The 20,093-nt window shown below is 39.7% G+C and overlaps 1 protein-coding gene across 1 annotated transcript; it reads left to right on the top strand.

The window, feature by feature from the left end:
* Positions 1 to 20,041, top strand: dnai3 (dynein axonemal intermediate chain 3). The gene is made up of 22 exons (XM_085376354.1): positions 1 to 55; positions 694 to 732; positions 3,171 to 3,355; positions 3,718 to 3,822; positions 4,237 to 4,371; positions 4,465 to 4,661; positions 6,549 to 6,665; positions 6,969 to 7,165; positions 7,777 to 7,895; positions 8,390 to 8,479; positions 8,721 to 8,819; positions 10,058 to 10,177; positions 11,011 to 11,084; positions 12,699 to 12,852; positions 13,214 to 13,310; positions 16,170 to 16,285; positions 16,714 to 16,774; positions 17,061 to 17,191; positions 17,633 to 17,840; positions 17,928 to 18,019; positions 18,180 to 18,296; positions 19,931 to 20,041. Exons 1-22 carry the CDS (start codon positions 1 to 3, stop codon positions 20,039 to 20,041), a joined length of 2,619 nt encoding a protein of 872 aa, XP_085232480.1.
* The last annotated feature ends 52 nt before the right edge of the window (positions 20,042 to 20,093 follow it).

Below are 20,093 nucleotides of genomic sequence, written 5' to 3'. Positions count from 1 at the left end.
ATGGCACCCAAGAGGCAAAAAAGTCCATCAAGAAAAACAGGTGTTAAAGGAAAAGGTGAGTCCTGGAGTATTAATTTCTGAATTTAAATGCATTTGTTTGCTTTTATTGTATATGTCTCTGTATGAAAGATGTTCTTTCATGACATGTAAATAAAATAGTAAACGGATTTCCCAGAGCCAGGGTGATCCTATAATCCTTGATGCTTTTGAATTGGCCATTAAGTTTATGTTGAGGGATTCTTAACTCATGGTAACTGAATTACTTTTAATTAGTTTTGTAACACAAATAGCTGAGAAAAAAAATCTCAGAAAAAAAAAGCTATTTGCATTGTTTTAATTTGGTCTTGAGTGTAATGTTAGACAGCACAGTGACATTGGTGCTTGCAGATGGTTTCTGCTCAGCTGTGATTCCCCATTCTCAGTGTTTGGTTTACATTCACCATGCCACAGCTGAAAACCTGCATACAGTTAAATACTATCAGCACATCATTTTACGATGAGGTGATGGTGCCATGTCCTTGTTAAAGATTATTGTTCTCAGAGTTGTTCCTTTTTAAAATATCCTGTGTTACCCATTCCACCTGTCTCCAGCTTATAGCCCCGACAGTGTAAGTCCACATTGTCAAAACAATCTAAACAGGCTTACTTTTGTTTTTGATTTACCCTAACAACTAACAGTTACTTTCTATTCAGTCAAGGACAATCTGACACCTTCACCTATGGAAAAGCCTGGTAAGAAAAAAAATTATTTGTATTTTTTTTCTTTTGAAGAGAGAAAATTAAATTCGAACTCCTTATTGTGTTTTTACTTTTACAAAAAGCTGGCTTTGTTCATTTTTCACCACTGTATTTTTATTCTTGAACTCAGAGAGCCTGAGCATTTGGCTCTCCTACTTATCTCCTACATATGTGCTGACTTTCAGCACAGCATATTAATCAGACCCTTATTATTCCGTTTCAGGTTTACCAGTAGCAATGCTCAAGTCAAAAGAACAGTCGCATTTTGAAGTAGTCCTATAATGTGAATAGTTATATATCCTTCATATGTGCATTGTTCTGATATGTTCTCAAGTGTACTGCTGTGTAACCTCTAATGCAGCGGTCCCCAACCTTTTTTGCGCCACGGACCGGTTTATGCCCGACAATATTTTCACGGACCGGCCTTTAAGGTGTCGCGGATAAATACAACAAAATAAAACCATTACCGAAAAAAGGAAGATTTATTCATAACGCACGTGAAAAGACCCAGGAAAACCGAGTTAACGATCAAAACGATAATAAAATAACACTGAAAACCAATAAAAACCCTGAAAACCATACATTTCACACCTGAGCCTCAACTCGCGTGGCCCGGTACCAAACGACTCACGGACCGGTACCGGTTCGAGGCCCGGGGACCGCTGCTCTGGAGCTCTTCTCTACTTGGCTCTGTGTCCCTAGATTTGGTTTTTTCTTAGACATACCAACCCCAAAACTTGTTTTTGATCAAGTGCTTGTAGCCATCAGCATAAGTAATGTTTCAATTTAGATTAGGTGATTGTGAGTAAAAAATATTTTTCCTTTCAAAATTTGCTCAGTTTTTTTGCATTTATTTATTCCTTTTAATCTTATACTTCCAGCAGTTTAAGTCCAATTTGTGAACGTGACAAAATTGAACATGACCTAATTAGGTTGAGCCCAAGCCAAGCCTGGGCTCAGCCTAAAATCTTGTCTTTGCCATAAAACTAATGGTAATTTTTTAGGAACCAGTTTAAAATCTTTGTGACAATAACAACACATTGGCCTTCTAGTTCAAATATAAATGCAGGTTTCTGCACATTGTGTGACATTAAGGATACGCTGATAAATGTATTTTGTTCAAGCTTAAATTCTTCACTAATATGAGCAGACTGGAAAACAAACTGTGCTAAAATTTCAATGCTCTGAGGTTTGGTATAAATATCTTGTGGTATGCTTTTAAAAATGCCTGGGTAAATTATGCAAGAGAAAAGAAGCTTAACAAATTAAAAATAGCTTTTTGGAGCAGCCAACAAATATAATTGCATTCTTGAGGGCTGTGGAACGCTGCGCATCACACTCTTTATGTCTCCCAAGCAAATATTTCCCATGAATACAAATGCCTTGGTTGACACATGACTCTGTGAAATGAAGGGTGTGAGTTTCCACTACAATGATTTGGCGTGAGGCCTAAGTGGTGTGAGTGGAAAAGGTTGACACACCCAGCTGGGAAGTGGTTACTTAAGCTGTACTTGAGCATTCCCAGTGTCCCCTTAGCAACCTTGTGGAAAGACTTTGAAGCGAGAGACCACAAGCAGGATGAAAACTATCATTATACAAAGCTTTGTTTACTGTACTATGCCCTGGACTGTGCTTGGCTTAGATATAGTAGAGTCTGAATGGATTGTTTATTAGGAAAAGCTTTGTTGTGGCGATGGTAAAGTACTTTGGCTTCGTATTATAACAGTCCTGAATAAATGTGTGTAACTGCACTTTATGTCTTGAGGGATGCCCTATTGGTTTTTACACATTCTGATACAAACGTACGCCTAGAAACATTTAAACATTGTGCACAGACTTCTCATAAGGACTGATATTTGTAGAGTCAAAGCAGGCGAAGGATGAGAGGCGTTCGCTGGGTCTGAGGGATGTTAAATTTCTTCATTGGAAGGTGAACACGAGGCTCTGCGTGGATGTACGCGTGCCTTATAGTTTGCTGTGACCACAAGGACTTGTCCCCATGGACAATGCACTGCAATGCACCAATTCTGCACACATTCTCCAGGCCCACTCCAAGCATATTTGAATAAATACATGTCAGTGGTCTTTGCAGCTGTTGTGCGTATCCACAAGCCAGTAAAATCCCAACATTTATACCAGAGTTTGCTTATCTGAGTGTTTACATTGTTTTGATATCAAAATCATTATTGTTTGATTATCTGATACAGTCTCATTCAATATTCTAAAACATAAGTAATTGGTTCTGAATTATTTATTATCATTATTCTCACTATTTTTATTATTATTTGTGGTAGTAGTAGTATTAGTATTAGTATTTATTTGAGCCGTCATCAGTCATCAGCTTTGCTTTTAGGGAATGAAGCCCAAAAGCTCGTTTTATCAGATAACTTCCCTATTTTTCTTCTCTCAATTGTTTCTGAACGCTCCTGAAGATCACCCTGATGACATCTACCCCATCGTCCTGACAACAGCCACCCAGGAGCTCTTTGAATGCTGCATTGATGAGGATGTCACAGAGCAGAGCCCTTACAAGCTGCTGGAAAAGGACGACATCATACAGGATATTAAGACAAGAGCCGCAGTGTCCGATTTCCACCCTGTGAAGCAGTTTGTGCTGGTTAGGCGCTGGTTATGCATTGTTGCATAGTTTACTCAGACAACAGCAGCCAGACACTGTGATGATGCACAGACCCAAGTTAAGAGCTGTGGGAAAAGACAAAGCAACCAGTTTAACTTCATTTTTTTCTCTGTCTGATCTAAATTCTTTTATGCATTTATGACAGAACTTTGCAACTTTAGTCATCTACAAATGAGACACCAGTTTTCCTTTCAGCCATTTCGTTTTTTGTGATGTTTGTAGGGTTTTGGGCATTTTCACATTCACTCTCAACCAAATTACTGGAGAAGTAGTTTGTACTGTGATGTATTCTAACACTCTCATAAAAAATTAATGCTGTGATTTTCACTTTCTTTTGACAGGACTACCCAGAGGATGAAATATTGCTTGTTTTTGATGTAGATTTCACCTATGGACAGAGTTTTTACCTGGTTCTCACACCAGAAGCCAAGGCTAGAATATATAATGTAAGCTAACAGTTTTGGTTACAGTAACAAGGTTCTCTTTTGTTAATATGTTTTTTCTTTCCTCAATACATGTTTGTTATTAGACAGACCAGGCCAATAATTAAAAAATGTATACTGATAAGCAGTAACATAACAGAAGTTTTATATTATTTAATTTAAAGGTCGTTAATTGTTTCTAGTGCTTTTGTGGCACCAGTTATTAGTAATAGTGACAGGTCATATATCATCCGGGGTGTTTCGCTTTCCAGGCTATTTTTCCGTAAAATTTAAGACTTTAAGTACTACTTTATTATCTTTCCCTAGCATAAGCATTTTGCTGTAAGTATGAATACATGTAAAGATTGCTAGTGTGTGGTTTGTTTTTTTTACTGTTATTTCGGCCTTTATATTATATATTCTTACAATTGTATTTAGGTTCTGCAGCCCCCACAACCTGAAATAATAGTGTTGGAGGATGATGTCAGTAAAACCCCAGAACCAAAGCCATGGATATCTCTCGGCAGTGAGCTGGAAGTAGATCAAGAGTCTGTCAAAGAGACCAGAGAAAAGGCACTGCAGTATATTCAAATTAACATTAAATGTTTATATCTGATCTGATTGCTTTGCTCATGAATTCTGTTCTGTCTCTTCTGTCATCATCAGCTGTGCTACAAGTTTGACTTAAAGCGCAGACCGGGGTTACCTGTCTGTTTTTCTGACCGCAACAGTACAGAGGCTGAGTGTCGCTCCGTGGCGTGTCCTTCCTACCAAGACAGCAGATTCAGCATCAAGCAGATGCAGAGGGACTGCGGGATGCAGGCTGTTCCCAAACTGCAGAGCAGCACTGCTCAGACGGAGCGGTAGGCCAGCAAATCAGTACACTTAAAATGGATTTGTTCTGTAGGGAGGGAAAGCACGTGCAGGTTTGACTAGCCTGATAATAAGACTGCATCTGTTTCAAATCAAGGAAGTAAGATGAAATCAATTTCAGAAATATTTTCTGCTTTCTCTACATACATATACAGTGGGGCAAAAAAGTATTTAGTCAGCCACCGATTGTGCAAGTTCCCCCACATAAAATGATGACAGAGGTCAGTAATTTGCACCAGAGGTACACTTCAACTGTGAGAGACAGAATGTGAAAAAAAAAAAAATCCATGAATCCACATGGTAGGATTTGTAAAGAATTTATTCGTAAATCAGGGTGGAAAATAAGTATTTGGTCAATAACAAAAATACAACTCAATACTTTGTAACATAACCTTTGTTGGCAATAACAGAGGTCAAACGTTTACTATAGGTCTTTACCAGGTTTGCACACACAGTAGCTGGTATTTTGGCCCATTCCTCCATGCAGATCTTCTCGAGAGCAGTGATGTTTTGGGGCTGTCGCCGAGCAACACGGACTTTCAACTCCCGCCACAGATTTTCTATGGGGTTGAGGTCTGGAGACTGGCTAGGCCACTCCAGGACTTTCAAATGCTTCTTACGGAGCCACTCCTTTGTTGCCCGGGCGGTGTGTTTTGGATCATTGTCATGTTGGAAGACCCAGCCTCGTTTCATCTTCAAAGTTCTCACTGATGGAAGGAGGTTTTGGCTCAAAATCTCACGATACATGGCCCCATTCATTCTGTCCTTAACACGGATCAGTCGTCCTGTCCCCTTGGCAGAAAAACAGCCCCATAGCATGATGTTTCCACCCCCATGCTTCACAGTAGGTATGGTGTTCTTGGGATGCAACTCAGTATTCTTCTTCCTCCAAACACGATGAGTTGAGTTTATACCAAAAAGTTCTACTTTGGTTTCATCTGACCACATGACATTCTCCCAATCCTCTGCTGTATCATCCATGTGCTCTCTGGCAAACTTCAGACGGGCCTGGACATGCACTGGCTTCAGCAGCGGAACACGTCTGGCACTGCGGGATTTGATTCCCTGCCGTTGTAGTGTGTTACTGATGGTGACCTTTGTTACTTTGGTCCCAGCTCTCTGCAGGTCATTCACCAGGTCCCCCCGTGTGGTTCTGGGATCTTTGCTCACCGTTCTCATGATCATTTTGACCCCACGGGATGAGATCTTGCGTGGAGCCCCAGATCGAGGGAGATTATCAGTGGTCTTGTATGTCTTCCATTTTCTGATGATTGCTCCCACAGTTGATTTTTTCACACCAAGCTGCTTGCCTATTGTAGATTCACTCTTCCCAGTCTGGTGCAGGTCTACAATACTTTTCCTGGTGTCCTTCGAAAGCTCTTTGGTCTTGGCCATGGCAGAGTTTGGAGTCTGACTGTTTGAGGCTGTGGACAGGTGTCTTTTATACAGATGATGAGTTCAAACAGGTGCCATTCATACAGGTAACGAGTGGGGGACAGAAAAGCTTCTTACAGAAGACGTTACAGGTCTGTGAGAGCCAGAGATTTTCCTTGTATGAGGTGACCAAATACTTATTTTCCACCCTGATTTACGTATAAATTCTTTACAAATCCTACCATGTGGATTCATGGATTTTTTTTTCACATTCTGTCTCTCACAGTTGAAGTGTACCTCTGGTGCAAATTACTGACCTCTGTCATCATTTTAAGTGGGGGAACTTGCACAATCGGTGGCTGACTAAATACTTTTTTGCCCCACTGTATATATAAATTATATATGCTTTCAGTGAATCTGCAACACATTTCATAACATATTGTTTTAAAAGTAAGGCAAGTTCCATGTTTTATTGTATGTGTTGCCTTCTGTCTATTTTACAGGGCGGTTCAGAGGAATGTGTTTACCCAGTATGAACCAAGAGAGCTAAGAGAGAAAGAAAAAGAAAACATCCTCAGGTCTGAGAAACTGAAGAAGTTTGTCAACTCAGTGACCCCCAGGTAAAATGAATTCTTATGGTATCGTCGTTTCCATCTGCTTCTTAACAACCCATGCTCAAAATATCAGCCATAGATAACTCAATCCCATCCAGTATTATGAATGCAGGAATATTCAGTGGAAATATGATGATGGTGTATTAAGACAATTGTGTGTACTTTATTCCTCTGCCGAGGCGAGAGAGAAAAAATGTTTCCAGCAGCGTTTGTTTGTTTGTCTGTTTGTCTGTTTGCTCCGCTGTCTGTGAGCAATGATACATAAAAAGTACCGGTCCAAATTTCAACAGGTACATTTTCACTTTGCAGGGTCTTGCATGCCCTTCAGCAGGCACACATAATGAATGTGTTCACTGATGACTTTAAGGCCTTGGGCATAGGAGCAGAAGCTTCTGACCAGTTAGTGATGGTTTCTGAAGGTCTGAAGCTTCAATGGACCTTCACAGACGAGAAGCGCGCCATGGGCAAGAAAATCAGCAGCGTCAGCTGGCACCCTACAATCCATGGTGAAGTACATAGACTTCTACAGACATAGCATAGAGTACATTTATGATAAAGTCAAGATTTGTGTACCATAGAAACTTTGGACATTCATTAACATTGGAAAATAATCGTTAGAACCCTGACAGGTCACATTAAAATCATCATAATTCATTTTCTTTCACTTTTTAGTTGGAAAAATTAGGTCACTATTGACCCCCTGCACAGACCTGGGCAGGCAGGAGTTCGCCCAATTCTTGTTTTTTCAGCAACAGCAGCTTGTGGCGAGAAAGTATACACTTAGTGGGCAATGATATAAATATGTACAAATATACAATAGCCTGCCTAAAAGAAATTGAACTCCCTTTTCCTGTTATTTCAACTTCACTGACAAGCTCTGTAATATCTGTAATATCAACGTGTCACCTTAAGACACACATCGACGTCCACAAAACCAGAAAAAGAATATCAGTGTGATCAGTGCACATGCATTATCAATTTGTGGCTTCTATGTAAAGTAGAAATTAGAGTAGATCTACAGATTTTTCAAAAAAGGCTTTGTAAACACAGGTCTGTTTTCCTGTTGCTATGTAGCTGATACATTGTGGGGTGTGGTGTTTTTTTGTCTATGTGGCAGGTCTGATAGCTGTGACTTTTATAAAGAAACAGGAGGAGCAGCTGGATAAGTCCACTGTGTACATCAACAGTCCTGCTTTCATTGTCTTCTATGGCTTCCCCGATCAATCTAACCCCCGGGTATGAGAAGTAGAGGAGAGAAACCCATTAACGGGAGTCGAGAAAACATTTTTTTAAATGTATGTGTTTGAGAGTTAGCTCTAAGTCTTTGCCCTTTACTGTAATTTTTCTTCTGCTGTAAATTTGAAAAGATCTATTGATTTGAGCCAAGCACTCAATCAATATAACCAAGCTGCTAAATCGCTCAAAAGTAATATGAGTTCCATGTGTGCCTTCAATGGTGCATGTGTCATGATTTGGTTTCAGCCTCTGGGACCAGTGGCACTTTGACAAGACATATAAATAACATAAATAATTAATATTTTCTACAAAAGGGAATAAAGCTAAAAAATGTACTGCATACTGTCTTTTTCCCCTTATGTCTAGTGTAGGCATATGAGAGACTAGAATAAATACATTTTTGCGTTGGGAAGCTCCTTATACATGGAAACCTCTGCTTGGAAATATGTGTATGCTCATTTTTATGTGTTTTGATTTTTTTTATATATATATAGTTGCTCTTGGAGTGCCCAGATGACATTTTTGCCTTCGAGTTCTGCCCTTCGAATCCAAATGTTATTGTTGGTGGCTGCAGGAATGGCAAGGTGCTCCTTTTTCACTCAGCGTCTCAACTTCACAAATCAAAACAATCAGTTTCTCATCCCATGCCCCCATTTTAGTTCAATATAAACATGGTATCGCATGCTGTTGCCACTCTTCTGTCAGCATTTAATATGATATGTTTGAGGGTTTTTTTTCTAATGTATATATTTGTATATTATTATCTATAGTCTCAGGCTCAAATGATCATCACCACTAAACGATTTTATGTTGCTGATATCTCAGGTGGTGTTGTGGGACATTTCTTTTCACATCCCGCACTTACAGGGAACACGGCCTAACAGTAAAAAAGCCTCAGACTCCGACTCTGACACTGACACATTTGTAAGTACCCATACTCTCTTTGAAATAGTCACAGTGCTGATGCAGTGAGACATGCTGCACTGTACAATGTTAGTCAAGTTACTTGAAAAAAGTAATTAGTTACTTTTGAATAACATGATACACAACCTGAACACATAATAAAGCAATAGACCTTTCTGCCCAATAATATTTTTTCTGCATAATCCAACATATAAATTTGAAATGAATTTTGAATCAAATGAAAAAGTCTCTTTTTTAAAAATTGTTTTACTAATTTTAATCTTTTAACTTTATGCACATTGAATCATGCAAAAATTAAATGATATGTAAGTTTTGACTTTGTTTTGTTTTAGCTCATTTCAGTGTAGCTTTTATAGTTTTAAAATGTTTTGTTTTACAGTTTCTTAAAGCTTCCGCTTAAAGCCTAACCTGCACTGATATCTTCCAGCTGTATTTAAGTAGACACTCGTGTCCTATCATCTCTGGCCCAGATTTACCTTGGGTGTTTTTATTGCCACTACAGTGGAGCAGCTGCCTCCATCCTTCTCCTTACTGCTTCCTTCTCTTTGCCTTCCCCTCTCCCACCCTCTGTGCCTCCTTCTGTTCTCTTTGTCATTGTTAGCCCTTTATTCACCAGAGTCAACAGCACCGGCTCACATACGCCAGCTGTTACATAACTCTTGTTTCTTGCCCCCACATAGAAGATAACACACAGTGAAATCAGATCACTGCCCTTCCTGCTGTTTGCAGTGTAAACAGTGGCAGTTGTATCTACTAGAACGCTCTGTTAGGTGATGTGAAAGCTGTGCTACACCACCACCTGTCACTGGGTTGTCAGATAAATGAAGAATTACATTTTAAATTAACATCTTCTCTATCTACTTTTTTTTTATTCGCTCCATTGCACATAATAAATCCAATTGCAGGTCCACAAAACGACTAAGATATATGTTTAAAATTTGCTTGCAATACTATGAGGAGGTGTTTTAAACAAATTAAATAATCATATTGCAGCGATTTTATGTTTTTTAAGTGGCTCTATTGTGCCAGAATGTGTTTGAGTGTATTTATCTGTGTGCTGTTTGTTTTTCCATGCACACATCGAAGTCGTCATTTGCATTTCATTATTCTGCTTGTGCGTTTTACAGTGGTTATTCAGCTGTGTACAGTCTTTGTGTCTAGATTGAATTTGTGTGTAGACTGAATTGTCAGAGCTCACCATACAGCACATTACTGTCGCGTGTCTGCTTTCCCTACAGGACTTGGGTAACAAAAAAGAGAACAAGACTCCTGTCATGAGCTACTGTGCAGTTTCTTCCATAGAAAGCAGCCACAAATCCCCAGTTACTGATGTCCAGTGGCTGCCGAAAACATTTGAGGTACTGAGGGACTGAAGGGCAAAGGGGTTGGAGGGAATTAACAACTGTTGGGAATTACTTTTTCCACCAGGCGCACATGAGCCTACTCTGAGCCCTTCCACAAGGTTACTGCTGCTTAGCGTGTGGATAAAAGGTGTTTTTGTGTGACTACACAGCAATAGTCTCAGAAAAGCAATCTTTAGATCTCAGCCTCCCTAAATTATATCTAATACAAACACTGTGTCGTAATTCAACATACTAAAACCCCCAATCTCAAAATGGTAACAAAACACACACTTCAAGGTCAGGTCTCATACTGGCATACTGATTTCTCTGTCTTGTTTTGGAATGGTGACAGGTTAATGGCCAATTCACTATAAACAGGACTAAGAGGATGTAGGGCATTAGTGGGAAGTAGATAGCAAGCAGAGCAAATGTTACAAATGAGGGTGCGAGCACAGAAAAGGAGCAATGTAGAATATATGTTCAGAGGAAAACAAACCCCACAATCACAACGTCAAAAGAAATCAAATCTAAACTTATATTTATCTAAAGATATATTTTCTGCAGTAAGACTATGGTATTTTGTCTTTTACAAAGAAATCCAATATTAAGTGTGCACAGAAAATTACTAGCCATATATGTCCAGATTTGGTTTCCCACTTGTGCCTATCACTTACCTCTATGTAGTTACTTGCAGTAAATCACATCGATCACTTTCAGTTATCTTGATAAGTAAAATAAGGCAATCATCAAAGTGCCCCCAGGGGAAAATCCAACCACCCATACAGCTTCATGAACCAAGACCAAGCCTGATGCAGACATTTATTGATTTTGTAACTCCCTCTGTTTAGGTGACCAGGACAGGCGTTCCAGTTCAAAACATTTCTAACATGTCTGTTCAAGTTGTCACCTGCTCCCCTGACTGGTAAGTTCTCTACAGTTTAATGAAAAAAATAACTCCTGATACTTTTTCTTCTTACTTTTCACTGCTTGTCAGTATGTACTTTGGATGTTGATTCTAAGTGTGATTTTAGTGGCTGATAACATGTGTGTGTTTTTTAATACATACAGTTATTTGCAAAGTAGGCAAACAAAGGCCTCTGGTTACCTGATGGATACATTATACACTCACTAGATCCACTGTTTGCTTTATCACATCCCCTTTCTCTCTCGCTGCCCTTGTTTTGAGTCTCTCTGGATTGTTGACATTCTAATGAAGGTCAAATACAGGGGGGAAAAAAAGAAAAGAAAGAAAACCTTTGGAAGTGAACAGCGTTTAGAAAATGGGTTTTAGTCATTTTCCCTCATCATAACTGACTTGACTTTGCCACACCTCTACATGTGCATAGAAAAAAGGATACATAAAATATTATTATGAAATTACAGCAAAACCTCGACAAATTTAGATAATAAGCAAAACAACCCAAATGGGAATACTATACTACTTATGCCGTAACATGAGCTAAATAAATACATCATAATTTAAGTTCCTTGGTGTATATATTTGTGTAATTCCAAATCAAACTGACTTATAACTAACGCTGGAAATTAAACACAAAAGAAAGCAAATACAAAGAATATAAGAAGTAGAAGTATTTATTGCTGAATTGTAAAAAGAGTAGAAACACAGTTGCAAGATACAGAAAAATTCAAGCAGTACCAGATCTCTTAGAGAAGATGGAATTCTAACTTCAGGCTAATGCTAGAAAGTTAGCAAGCTACATACCTAGCTTCGAGTATGGTTTTGGTTTTACTGTCTGTAGTTGGCAGACAAATTGTCTGGCTATTAGTGCCAAGTCACATATCAATTAAATAATGAAACACTACAATTTTGTTCAGATCAGTGACTTGGATTAACAAGACATAACAGCTACTAGCTAAGTTTAAAACATAAAATGTATATGTGTGAAAAATCACCTATAAATTCTTCATAAAGATGAAAGGTATTTATATAGAGCTATTTTTTTTTCTTGTAGAGTAGACTGTAAAGATGCTTTTTAATACTGTAAAGTTGTAAAGCTTTCTATTGGTGAATATATATTATGGCACTCAAACACGCTGGATTATTTTTCCGGTTTCATCTTAATTCTATGGTGTAATCTGTAGTCATTCTCCTCTGGTTGAACATACTGAGCCAATAATATATTGAAGAGCTGTGCAGTTGGTTAAAATATTGCCTTTTGTAAACCACGTAAATGAGTGTAGCTGGCAATCATTATATTTCTCAGGAAATAGCTATGCAGTCTAATTCTCACTAGTGTTTTTATGTGTTACTTCATTTTGCATGTCCTGTTATTCAGTTTAGATATGAAGTATCAATGTGAATACAGACTGTTTCACACTCTGCGTCATTAGACTGGCGCTAAAGGAGTTGCAAATGACAGAAAGATTTCAAAACACTGCTCCTGTTGTTTTTGGCAATAACCACATTTATATATGCAACAATCATGTTTGAATATGAACATTTGATGATAGAGAATTTTGTTAATTTTCAGGTGGTTCTTAATTCCACATTATCTTATTGTGTCTCTGTCTAAAGCAGTGTCATGTTTTGGGATCTGCGAGTGCCAAAACTACAGAACCAGTTTCTGGCCGACAGGAAGCAAGATGTGGATCAGAAGACCATGATGACACCCTATAGCATCCCCACAACTTTCAAACACCTGGACCGGACATGGAAACCACTCTTCAGGGTACTTTCATGTCTGGGATGCATTACAGAGCTTGTGATTTGTGTAGAAAGAGCTTTTTTCTTCAACTTCCAACCATAAGAAAATCAACCATAAGAAAAAGAATGATTCGATGTTTAGTGTTATTTTTACACATCAGTAATTATTCTGCAGACAAAGATTTGTTACAAGAAAATAAGGAAAATGGCTTAAATTGAATAACTATTTAATTTGTATTTACGTGTGCATTGGATTTATTTAACTGGGGTTTAGGTAATGATTTCAGTGTGTAGATTCTTGAGCATGCTCTGTGATTTTGTTTTAGATAAGGTTTTCTTTTTTTCTTCAAGTGATAAAAGCCATCTTCTTTTATGCCATGTGTCAGGTTTCCCTGCCAAAGATTGATACAAGTGGAGAGTATGCTCCTTTGAAGTTCAGCCTAGAACATTACACCTGTAATAGTAATACAGGTAGGAACACAGGTGAGCAAGAGCTTTTACCCTCGAGGCTGCAAGGCTTTGTCTGTTTCAGTCTGCTATACTCGTTCTCTGTTTTCCTGCAATCAGTCACATTACTTAATTACACAAAATACTTTGTGGTTTTTTTGTTTGATGCCAAACGTTTTAGGAAGCTGACTCACTCACATGCTCTTTCAAATCAAACCGATTGTCCATAAGAGATGTTGTTTGATCCCCTGCTGAATTTGTTGCTTATTGGAAAAAAAAGAACAGTCTCTAATATTCATGGAAGCTTCAATTTAATGGAGAGAAACAGAAAATCAACCAAAAATCTAGAAAAAAATACATAAACATTATAAATTGATTTGCATGTCTGCATGCGGCAGACAGATTAATTCAATTTTATTTATGCAGCGCCAAATCACAACAACAAGGTGCTTTATATTGTAAGGTAGACCCTACAATAATACATAGAAAAACCCATCAGTCATATGAACCCCTATTAGCAAGCACTTTGGCAACAGTGGGAAGGAAAAACTCCCTTTTTACAAGAAGAAACCTCCAGCAGAACCAGGCTCAGGGAGGGGCGGGGCCATCTGCCTTGAGCGGTTGGGGTGAGAGAGGGAAGACAGGATAAAAGACATCCTGTGGAAGAGAGCCAGAGATTAATAACAAGTATGATTCATACAGTCAATCAGTCAGTTACAGATACTCCTGAATCTGTTTGTCCCATTCCAACCTCTCCACCACCATAAGTAAGACCAAATAGCTCTCCATGCAGACCTGTTGAGGCTGGAGTTGGCTACAGTTGGGACCACAGACACCAAGAGCACCATTGGTAACGGTTTGGACAATGGACAGAAATCTTCCGGGTCTCGCAAAGTCCCCTGCTCAAGAAGGCACATTTACAGGCCCATGTCAAATTTGCCAATGAGGATGTAAATGGGAGAAAGTACTGTGGTCAAGTTATTGTGTTTGTGTTTGAAGGAAGAGAAATGCTGCATATGGCACTAAGAGCATCATCCCCACAGTCAAGCACGGAGATGTAAACATGCTTTAGGACTGTTTTTCTGCTAATGGTTCAGGGCAAACTCATTGCACTGAGGGACCAATGTAACGTAACGTAAAATCTTGGACACAAACATCCTCTCCTCAGTCAGAACACTAAAGATGGGTCATGGACGGCTCTTTGGTCATGGATCAAATTCTTCTTTCAAAATCAATTTATAACTTCTATATAAAGTGTTTTCTGGATTTTTGGTTTATATTCAGTGTGCCCTCCATTAAAATTAAACTACCATAACAATTAGAGAAATGATTTCCCCATTGTAGCTGATAGTCTCATTTTCATTGTTGTCCATATAACAGTTTTGATGAGGAAAGTATTGAAGCAAAGCTCAAGCGCAAACTATAGAAAGATACACTCACTGTGTCTTCAAAATATCAAAGGTAAAGAGCAATTATTCTTTTATGTGCCTGAACAATTCTTATAATATCTGAATGGCACAGAATGTGTTAAAAACTGAAGTAAGTGAGGAGGGCAAACAGTGAGCATCACAGACATGTCTCCTGACCTCTTTGAGGGAGTTTTGGATTCTTGAGTTCTCTTTTGGATGGCTGAGCACAGTGATCAGTGGGGCAGGGCTCATTTGGCCCTGAGCTACTCTATTTCTCTCTCTGTCTTGTCTCTCCTCAGGTTTCATGGCACTTTATTAAGCGATACTTCCAAAACAAGGCCGCCATAGTTGCAGACCATTGGCTTTGCTGACTGTCAGCTCTTTGCAATATGCTGCTCAGACTCCTTGAGGGCCAGAAGATGATCATGTGTGTCCTGGCTGGTCAAGAAGAGACATGTCTTTGTCTGGCTTCCATAAACACAGCCTTGGTGGCTGGTTGTTATAGAATTAATATGCTTACTAACTCAAGCAATAAATCTGCTTCTTTTTTCATCAGCCCTCAGGGAGTCTGTTATTACGATTTTAATGAATCCCTGTGTGACTAATACTGCAGCGTTACCTAAGATATCTGACTCACATTGATTGAGGGTGGTCTTTGCTGTCTGCTTCTGTGCCTTTTGACATTTTTCTGAACATTTAAAAAGCTACAATATACTTGTTAACATGATTTTTCACACTGAAATAAATTGTGAGCAGGCGCTCATGGGGATTAAGCAAAGTCAAACACTGTCTGTAGCTGTTCCTGTATCATCTTTCTCATATCTTTACACACATCTTAACTGGGAGAAAATAGATTTAGAAGACGTGGTTTGGTAATCTGATCTAACCTTTAAGAGTGAGAGTTGATCGAGAGCGGTCCACAGGTAAGGGGCTGTGAACAGATAGACCCACATGATCTCTGGCAGACAGTCAGGCTTTTGTGATGGAAAAGGCTTCTACCAGCTTAACCTATTTCAGCCCCTCCACCTTTTACCTCCTGTCCCTGTTTTCTCCACAGGCTTCCTTCCTACCTCTACCTCTTGTGCTTTTCTTTCTCTCTCCCTTCAAATCCACTCTTACCAGCCCTTTCACTTCGGCTGTACCCCCTCCCCACCTCACTTGCTTTAGTACTTCTGTCGTCTTGTTCACGGTCAAATTACAGCACCACTGCAGGCTGTTATTTCCTTCATTTGAATAAAGCAGATGTTCTTTTTCCTAAAATCTGCTAGTTGTCACCTATTCTTCTTCCCCTATTTGAGTTTATTGAAATATTTGTACTTGTCTAGTAACAAGGCGCTGAGTATTGTGAACATTTTAGTCCCACGTCAGCACCAGGCTCCCTCTCTCAGGTCACTGAAATGTTAAATAAATAAATAAAAAACAATGAGTTGAACTTTTAACCTGTTCTTACTTTACCGTCTCTTCCTGTTTTGTCTTACATAACAAGATAATGAAAATGATGGCGCAGAGGTCCTCCCAGAATACAGTCAACTCAGAATACCTTCAGCCAAGACGCTCAAGACCCTGGACGATGTCAATACCAAGTTTTATGTTGGAACAGAGGTAAAAATTCTGTTATTTTCTTCTAAATAAACTGTACACTCTCTATATGCTCATGTAAGGCAGAGGAGCACGAGCCAAAACATTTCATTATGGTTAAATGTGGCTACATTGTTTATCTGTACATGACAATAAAACTTGAAACTTGAAAATGTCTTCAAATGATATCAACATAGAGCAAGTAAAAAATACAGTTAAGTTCTTGACTGCTTAAGTACGCTTTACTCAGCTTGTGAGCAAGCTGGACTTCTTTTTGTTACATTGAAGTTCATCTCAAGTTGGCATAACCAATAATGAATGATTTTTTTTATTAGGTTTTTGCACATGTTTTTGTCATGCCACTTAAGGAGTGTACTATACTTTACAACTTAACTGAAATAAGGAAGACGCATACATACATTTATAAACAGTTTTATGTTCATTTTTTACAGGAAGGAGAGATTGTCTACACTGACTGGAAACTGGAGGAAGATGAGTTTGGACGAAAGTTCAGTGAGTAGTTGGGCTTGCCGCGCTCTGTTTTTTATGGCTCACCAGTGCTCAGCTGTCAGACTGACAGCAGTACGTTGATTCATAAAACAATTACACCCAATTTATTGAAATGACTTTGATTGCTACTTTCACATTAAATCCACTATTTAGTTTGGTAACCTGGGCAAATGTAATGACCATAATGTTTTACAGGGTTAATTGCTCCTTTGCATTATGATTACCCTGGAAGGAAATTACTGTCAAATAAAACTGTGCATATTCTCCATCTGTCTCACTTCACTCCCAGGTGCCAAGCCCCTGCTCTGTTTTAGAACTCATGCCTGGTTTGTGAACACAATGCAGCGATCACCCTTTTTCAAAGACATTCTTTTGACAACAGGAGGCTGGAACTTTGCCATCTGGAAAGAGGGTGTGATGGTACTGCAACAGAAAACATTGATTACCTCACATGACGTATGCATACATCACATAGAATTGAGACAATTCAAATTACGTAATTTCTTGGTTGCTGTTTTGATCATTTAAACTGCAAAACTAAGCAAAACTATTCACACTTATTCAGTTGGTCACAGACATAGACTGTACATAAAAAATGGATGTAGCAGCCATGTATGGTTTGTGGAGCCTCAGCATTAGCAATCACGTTTTTTTGTTTGTTTGGTTTTTGGATAAAACTGTCAATTTTGGTTTTTGAAGCACGTCCAAATGGGAACCATGCACAGACTAATTCGTCCTAAGTAACACACAAGTAAAATACCACAAGTTCAATCGACAAAATTGGAGCACATAATTCAATAATTAAAATGCTTCAGAACGCACAAAATTTTTTAAATACTTCTTGTAAACCACAACATCCAGGGTGGCCCAATCTTCGTGGGACCAAGCTCTGAGCAAGAGTACAGTGCGGCATGCTGGTCCCTCTCCCGATCTGCGGTTTTCTTCATTGGGAGAAATGATGGCAGTATTGAGGTGTGGAACCTGCTCCTAAACACCAGCGAACCTACACACGTCCATGAACACGTCGCCAGTACCAGAATTACCTGCATCAAACCCTGTATCACCGCCTGTGAGTTCTTGGCTTATATTAGGTGCTCAGGACAGATACGATTTTTGAACCTTAAAACTCATTTAATGGACTGTTTTGTACTTACAGCCAAACAACACTACCTGGCTGTTGCTGACAACCTTGGAGTGCTACGTGTTTTCAATGTGCCAAAGGCCCTCCGCTCCCCGGTTAAGAATGAGGTAAGAAGACTGTGAGCTGTCTGTTTTGCTTGGACCCTTGTGTAATGTTAAGAAACTGCGGTAAAAATGTGTTATTTTTCTTAAAGGTATTTAATGGCTGCTACAGTATTATTGACTGCTAACTAGTATCTTTGTCTTGTTTTGCTTTGTTTGTATGCAGGATTTAAACATGCAGATCTTCTTTGACCAAGAGAATGACAGGCTGAAGGATTATTTGGAGTGGGAAGAACTGTGGGCGAAACCGAGAAAGGAGGAAGGCGAGTCCAAGAAACAAGTGGTGAGCATCCATCCATCCATCCATTTTCATCCGCTTTGTCCGGGGCCGGGTCGCGGGGGCAGCAGCCTAAGCAAAGAGGCCCAGACCTCCCTCTCCCCAGCCACCTCCTCCAGCTTATCCGGGGCAATACCAAGGCGTTCCCAGGCAAGCCGAGAGATATAATCTCTCCAGCGTGTCCTGGGTCTGCCCCGGGGCCTCCTCCCGGTGGGACTTGCCTGGAACACCTCGCCCAGGAGGCGCCCAGGGGGCATCCTTGTCAGATGCCCGAACCACCTCAGCTGGCTCCTTTCGATGTGGAGCAGCAGCTGCTCTACTCTGAGCCCCTCCCGGATGGCCGAACTTCTCACCCTATCTCTAAGGGAGAGGCCAGCCACCCTTCGGAGGAAGCTCATTTCTGCCGCTTGTATCCGCGATCTCGTTCTTTCGGTCACTACCCACAGCTCGTGGCCATAGGTGAGGGTAGGGACGTAGATCGACCGGTAAATTGAGAGCTTCGCTTTTACACTCAGCTCCCTCAGCTCACAAGTGGTGAGCAGTAGGTTTTAATTCTAAACTGAATTCCCAGAAGTCTCAAGGTGCCAGTTTCCATCAGTGTGACTGGAAGGTGGCTCAACAGCAGCTGAGAGGGAGGAAAGATGTCCTGTGTCCAGTGTTTGTAATTTCCTAGATCTGACAGTTCAGACCATAGTGACGCACAACGAATGGTTAGATTTGAAATGAAAATGAAGGACGAGAAAGGATAGGAGAACACTAAAGCTTTTCTTTCCCTGTGTCCTTTGCCATTTGTCTACAGTGAAAGTGTCCTTGAGTTAAACCGTGACTTCCCACAAAGCTTCCCTGCATTGGTGATCAGAATCTTCAGCAGACTTACAAAAGTTTTAGTACTGACCCAGCTAAATATGTGGACGTATAAAGTTGACATTGGAAAAGATGAAGAAGGCACTCGTGTATCTCTTTTTGTGTCTCTCTCTCATTTTCTATCCGCTTATGTTTAATTCATTCACATCGTTATTTGATCCCAAGCACTGGGGATAGGGTAGTTATTGACAGGCAGTGCCTGATAGTCTGCCTGCTAAGTATAGAAGCAAACTTAAGTGGCTAACTGGTTCTATCTTAGGCTGCATGGCAGCTACCAAAAAAGTTTTGTTTTGCTTTAGTAATGTCACTTGGAGTGGATACTTTCTCTTAATTCCTCTAAACAGGAATGAATTTTCATGTTCACCTCCAGCTTCTTTCTGCTGTTGGCTTTAAAACATCTACGGCAATTTGAATTTAGATGGATGATAAGGACAAGGCACAGCTTAAATATGATATGAACAATACTGTCAGGTTTACTGTTGTGGGAGGAAAGTATCAGGAATTTTCCACACAGTATCCTAATTTTCCTTTTTTTTTCTTTAAAGGACTGTGCCCTGCATGCAATACACAGATGCAGGGCACAGTCCAGATTTTACTAGAAAAGTGTCATCTTATTTAATATTTGCATCCTTCAATAAAATTTCAGTTCAGTAAAATTCAGAGGCAATGTAATTTTCTGCCTCTACGATGGGAAACGCTGAGATCTTGGATTAGGTGCTCTATTGTTTCGTAATTATTGTTTATGATGAAGCTTGTTTCTCTGGCTTTGTCTGCAGGAGCCTGACAAGCCAGTCACATTCCAGGTAGACAGCGAGGAGGCGGACTTGAAGGAGTACAGTGATTACCTGAAACTGGAGGAAAGCATCCTCGAGCATACGGGCCTGTAGCCACATGCTCCAAAAGCCTAGGATACCTAATATCACACCCCTTCATACACAC

The sequence above is a fragment of the Diplotaxodon limnothrissa genome, linkage group LG17 (genome assembly GCF_057381915.1).
Source record: "Diplotaxodon limnothrissa isolate DT_005_m linkage group LG17, D_limnothrissa_male_GT1.1, whole genome shotgun sequence".
Taxonomy (NCBI): domain Eukaryota; kingdom Metazoa; phylum Chordata; class Actinopteri; order Cichliformes; family Cichlidae; genus Diplotaxodon; species Diplotaxodon limnothrissa.
Note: the sequence above shows the minus strand (reverse complement) of the source record. Positions and strands in the feature narration are given on the sequence as shown.